General features: G+C 38.9%; 1 protein-coding gene across 1 annotated transcript in view; it reads right to left on the bottom strand.

The window, feature by feature from the left end:
- CAP1 (CAP, adenylate cyclase-associated protein 1 (yeast)) overlaps positions 1-6,542 on the bottom strand; it is a 22,953-nt gene that overhangs the window by 16,208 nt on the left and 203 nt on the right. The window contains exon 2 of the mRNA XM_006886597.1: positions 5,616-5,660. Within this exon, the coding sequence (XP_006886659.1) occupies positions 5,616-5,660 (45 nt within the window). The remainder of the gene's footprint in view (positions 1-5,615; positions 5,661-6,542) is intronic.

The following is a 6,542-nucleotide window of genomic DNA, read 5'->3' as shown; positions in this document are numbered from 1 at the left end:
ATTTCAGAAGTGGGTGGCCAATCCTTCTTCCTAGTCTGTCTTAATCTGAATGTTCAGATTTAGAGGAGTATCTGACAGACAGCAATTTGTGAAGCAGTGAAAGAGAAAACCCTTATTGATTCCCATTCTTCTCAGAGTCAGCCACAGCTTATTGTGATCCACACAGTCAAAAGCCTTTGCATACTGTTCAATAATTTCCACTCTCTCTCAGATCACCTTTTTTGCTATGCATAAGAGAGCTAGACAATAACTAAGGATGACAGAAGAAGAACTGATGTCTTCGAATAGTGGTGCTGGCGAAGTCTTGAACATACCATGGACTGCCAAGAAAGTATGTCTTGGAGAGGATGAAACCAAGTTTCTTCTTGGAGTCTAGGATTTGGAAGCTCTGTCTCACATACTTTGGGCACATGGCCAAGAAAGACTAGTCCTTGGAGAAGGACATCATGCTCCGAAGGATGGAGGGACAGCGCAGGAGAAGACCTTGGATGAGATGGATTGACACAGTAACTGATGCAATGGGGCTTGGTGTGTCTGAATTAGTGAAACTAGCCCAGGACAGGGCAGGGTTCAGAACTGCTGTATATAGGGTCGCAGGTGACTCGATGGCACATAACAACCACCACCACCATCACCACCACCTCTTATTCTGGGCTGTTGTGGTACATATACTCCCTAATCATGTATTTCTCTTAAACAATTCTTTCCTTCATCTGCTCTAATGCAATGGTCATTATCTATTCAGTCTTATCCTACTCTCAACCCTTCATGTTGGACCTGATTTACAACAGTAGTGCAATGCAGTATTTGTCTTTTGGTGACTGAGATACTGCACTCTATATGATGTCCTCCAGGGTCCCTCAGGTTGTGTAATGTTTTATGAGTTCACGGTTTTTCAGTGCTGTGTAGTATTCCACTGTATGAAAACACCATAGTTTTCCTATCCATTCATTTGTTGATGGACACTTTGGTTGCTACCATCTCTTTTTTCTTGAAATGCAGCAGGGTGTGCATGTATCTATTTGGGTGGTGGTTCTGGTTTCTTTAGGGTATATTCTAAGTAGTGAGTGGCACTGCTGGGTCAAATCATATTTCTATTTCCAACTTTTTCTTTTAACAAAAAAAATAAAATCAGGGTCATCTCCAGAGTACTGAAAAACAATTATGTCAGTCTAGAGAGTAAGGTGTGCCTAATTTAGGCCATGGTCTTCACAGTTATTTGCTATGTATCAGAACTGGATAATGACTAATGATGACAGAAGAATAGTTATCTTTGAGTGGTGGTGCTGGAGAAGAGTCTTGAACAATACCATGGACTACCAAAAAAGTAAGTCAGTCTGCCTTGGAAAGAATGAAAGCAAGTTTCTTCTTGGAGGCTAGGATTTTGAAGCTCGTTCTTAACATACTTTGGGCATGCGGCCAGGAGGGATCGGTCCTTGGAAGGGTGGAAGGCTATTAAGACCCCAGATGAGATGAATTGATACAGTAACTGGGGCAATGGGGATTGGTGTGTCAGAATCAGTGAGACTGGCTCAGGACTGGGCAGGCTTGAGAGCTGCTGTACATAGGGTCACTATGGATCACAGGTGACTCTACAGCACAAATAACAATACTGGTTTACTTACAAAGTTCATACAGTTTTTTACACCGGATCTTTTACATTTCATTTCCCCAATTCTCTCGTCACCCATCAAATTGTGTGACCCTATGATTACTGCACCCTCCATTTTCAACTTTTTGAGAAAGCGCCAAACTGCCTTCTATAGTGGTTGTACCATTTTACACTCTTGGTCATTTGAGTTCTTGACTGCTGCTTCCATGGGTGCCAATTGTAGTTTTTTACCAAAGTAAAATGTAATCATTGACAACTTCAATCCTTTCTGCAGAAGGTCTATGCCAACATTTAGGACTGAACAGCCAAATTCAGGAAATTATGGAATCCATGGAGCTTCCTCTCACTGATCCTGAGTAGTAAGAAGAGACAGGCATAAAGCTCATCAAAGAGGTCATTCTCAATGGTCCACCTGGCACCATTTGTTGTTGTTGTTATGTGCTGTTGAGTCACTTGCAACCCTATGTATAAGAGCCCTAAACCCTGCTCTATCCTATGCCAACCTCACTGTCTCGACACACCTACTCCTATCACCCCAATCACTGAATCGATCCATCTCATCAAGGGTCTTCCTCTCTTGTGCTGGCACACCACCCTCCCAAACATGATGTTCCTCTCCCAGGGCTGGCCTCTCCTTGCAACATACACAAAATATGTCAGACAAAGCTTCAGAATCCTTGTCTCCAAGGAGCAGTCCGGTTTTACCCTCTCCAGGACGAACCTGTTTGTTCTCCTAGCAGTCCATGGTATATTCAACACTCTTCCCCAGCACCACAGCTCAAAGGCATCAATTCTCTTTCTATCATCCCTAGTCAGTGCCCAGCTCTCTGACACATAGCACACAATTGCAAAGACTATCGGCAGCATCAGGTGCACCTTAAGTCTCCAGCCTGACGTTGATGCTCTTCAGTACTATGGAGAGGTCCCAATGCCATTTGTCTCTTTATTTCCTGGCTGCTGGCCCAGTGGTGAGAATCTTTGTTTTCTTGATGTTGAACTTCAATCTATATTGAAGGCTGTAATTCTTGACCTTCTACAGCAAGCAACAACATATATAATATCATATTATGATATTACATTATATTATGCATTGGGAAAATCTGCTGTCATAGACCTCTCCAGAGTGCTGAAGAGCAATGATGTCAGTCTAGATACAAAAGTGAAAGTAGACTCGTCCAAAATACCTTGTTACAGATCTTTCACAATACCAACTTATCTGAACTGCCCTCATTCAATGTGTGGTATCAACCACCAGAATTTAAGTTTCAAGAAAAAAGAAACTTTGTCTAGCTTATTTCCTATTCATCTAGAATACTAGTTGGCATGCAGTGGGTGCTCAATAAATATTTATTAAATATATGCTCCTAAATAAAGCACAGCATTCTACAACTCTAGAGAGACAAGGGTTCTAAAATTTACACTAAAAGAATGTAAAAAGTTAACACAGCTATTTAAAGTGTTTAATACTCTAAGTAGTCTCATAAAAGTCAATGAAATACCAATCAAAGCCTCGACTTGGAGAAAATTCCATTTCATCAAAAAATTATATAGGTCAAGTAAGTGAAGCAGACCAAAATCAACTCCTTTACACTTGCCTAAAATGACAACCATAATCTGCCGAATTCTAGAATATCTCAACTAAACAGAGTCTTCCGAAATCGAAGATATAAGCAGCTCACTCAATGAATTAAGGAAGACAATATAATCCTTGTCCATTCTTTACTGTGTACGAGCTCTGGTCTCTCTGGGACCAATTGCTTGCCAGAGAATGTTGTTTGAAAGAGAATCAAAGGGAAAAAAAAAAGAGAGAGAGAGAGAGAGAGAGAGAATGTGAACCAAATACTCCTTTCTATTTCCTGACCTGAAGAAGTAGCTAAAGATTCAAAGTATCTACTCCAGAAGAAGTAAATATATTCTCTTTTATGTTCTACCACTATCACTTGAGTGTCTGAGTTATTACGTAGTTTCATTTGGGTGTTAAAAAACAAAAACACACACCAAATCTATAACCATCAATTGAGTCCAATTCACAGGTACCCCCTATAAAGCAGAATAGAACTGTCCCTTTATTAACTGCCATATCTTTCCTCCCACAGTGGCTGGCAGTTGAGCATTAAATCAATGCTCTACCAGGCCTCAACCATATTCACCACACTTTAACCCAAAGATACCAAATGCAACAAACTCCAAAGCTACCTACTACTAGCAGACACGACCTGAGCTCTGTCATAAAACATGTTCATCTGTCACATTCAAGTTGAAAACAGTGTTAATTCATTGTTAAGCATGCAACAATTCTGCTATCTGATTTAGGGAGAACCAAAAAAATATATAATTGTTGTTATGTGTGTGGAGTCAGAAACAACTCATAGCTGACCCTCCAGTGGATTTACAGGAGCTGTAAATCACAGGAGAGGAGAAAATGCCCATCATTCTCCCTCAGAGCAGCTGGTAGATTCAAACTGGCTGCTTTTGGGTTGGCAGTGTAATTCCTTACCACTAAGCCATAAGAGCTTTACAGAAATCTAAATATACAGTTTCAAAGACAGCTTAATTTTATTCTACAACTAAACAGAAGAATAGTTTCTTTTTTGTAAGAGTAGGAAGAAATCCAAGATATTATCTGAAACAAGTTCAGAAATGAAGTTAGTCTTTACATTTAATGAACAAACGAAACCCTATTCTTTGGGTATCTTAAGGTAAACTGTCTAAAAGAGAACTTATTATCTTCCTGACAGCACTGATCCATGATCCATCCCAATCTGATTGATCAAGTTACTTAACCTGGACTATACAGACAATGGTTAACAGTCTGGTCTGTAGAAAAGTCAGATATATTACAGTGTGAATGGCATCATTCCCTGATCGGGTTAGACATCAGACTTTCTGAGCCTTAGCTTCCTCATTTATTAGGCACAAGAGTACAAATTGCAAGTAGACAGGAATTCATAGGTTACTGGTTCAAATCTAGTTAGCAGCACCATAAGGAAAAAACCCCTAGTGATCTACACGAGATTAGAGCCAAGAAAATTTTGAGGCAGTTCTATTTTGTCATATGTGGTCACTATGAGCTCTAGTAGTACAGCGCTAAGGAGTTGAGCTGCTAACCCAAATATGCATGGTTTGAATCCACCAGCTGCTCCTCAAGAGAAAGATGGTAATCTCCTCTCATGTGATTTACTGCCTCTGATGTTATGTTTCATAGACTGGTTCATTGTGTGTAAGTACCAGATTGTTTATCCATTCCTCTGTTGATGAGCAATTAGGTTATTTCCATCTTTTTGCTATCATGAGTATTGTTGTGATTGATATGAGTTTGTGTCTATTTATGTTCTGGTGGATCTGAGCCACTACTTTTGTGTTAGCAGCCCAACTCCCTATGGACTATGACACTAGAGCTCTGCTTTTTTTAGAACCTTAAGAATTTTCTCACCTTTCAAATAAGGTAAAAAATAACGGCAGTATTTCCTCACTTGATTTGCAGGCTCAGAAACCAGTGGAAGGTCAGTTATGAGTTGATTCCAACTCAACAGCAATGAACAGCAATATTAATGTGTTGCTTTAAGATTCACAGAAATTTTGTGTGGTATATTATGTAGATATTAATTTCTATTTTAATAATGAAGAAATGTCACAGAAATTAAAAAGCTTGCCAGAATTTATAACAACAAAATAGTTGCTCAGGTTGCTTATGTACAACCAAAAACATCACAAGATTTTTGGTTTCTAGGTTTGAAGGATTAAGGTCATCATTTCATGTACATACCAGTTAACTGGCCTAATTAATATGTTTAGTGTTTCTGTTGTATCTCTTATGTAATGCCCAAGGGCCTGAAATGCTTGCAAACAGCAATCCAAGGCACCACAGTTGGTCTCTATTCACCTGGACCAATAGAAGATGGTGAGATAGAGACATAAGGAAGATACGGAATGCGTGGCAGACTAGTGTATTAAAGTTATCTCCTTTGTCGTGAACCAGAAGCATTTGATGGTGCCCAGGTACCATTACAGAACATTTTGATCAAAGATTCCACAGAATAATACTGATCTAAAAGGGAAGGAATACAGAAAAGAATTTCAAATTCTTAAGCTCTCCAGACTTTCTAGTCTCATTGAGACTGGATGAATGCTCCAAACTATTTCCCTAAAATAATCTTTAAAATGTAAATAAAAAATATGCCTTAAAGTCTTCTTAAAAGGAACCAACAGTTTAGCTTGACTAGGAAGCAATGCCTGCCTTAAGCAATATGCATTTTTGTTAATTTTTAAAAAATTCTGTTGTTCTTTCAGCATTATGTTTTTTAAAGAATGCTATATGGACTCAAAGTGGAAAAGGCTGGGGGTAATGAGTTTATGTTAATGGAAGAGGAACAAATGAAAAAATAGAGAATGGTAACTCAACATAATCAGTATCAATAAATTGTACATGTAGAAAGAGTTGAATTGGTTTATGTTTTGCTATGTATATTTTTTCAACAACAAAAAGCTTACCAAATATCAAAGAGAAACTAGGCCTTAAGTATAAAAACCTTCTAAATCCTTGTTTGAGGCTTTTAAAGCAATTAACTGTGTGTTCTAGATGACCATCCAGTAGCCCCAGGTACTTGCTGAGCATATCATGTAGGTTCAAAGTCACATTATGATGTCTTTAGTCACGTTAGCAGCTTTCAATTTCTCTGCTTCTCATGGAGGCTAACATTGTTCCCCAATCACATTCAGGATAAATGACACATAAAAAGCATATACTTCTGCATGCAGCTTTCCAATTTTGCCAGCACCATTTGTTTAAAAGGCTGTCATTTCCCCACTTAACTGGTTTCATCTCCTTGCCAAAAATCAGTTGACCATAGGTAGATGAGCTGATTTCTGGATTCTCAATTCTATTCCATTGATCTATGTGTCTGTCATTGTACCAGTACCATGCTGTCTT

This window comes from Elephantulus edwardii, unplaced genomic scaffold, assembly GCF_000299155.1.
Source record: "Elephantulus edwardii isolate Elephantulus edwardi_28Jun2011 unplaced genomic scaffold, EleEdw1.0 scaffold00049, whole genome shotgun sequence".
Classification (NCBI taxonomy): Eukaryota; Metazoa; Chordata; class Mammalia; order Macroscelidea; family Macroscelididae; genus Elephantulus; species Elephantulus edwardii.
Note: the sequence above shows the minus strand (reverse complement) of the source record. Positions and strands in the feature narration are given on the sequence as shown.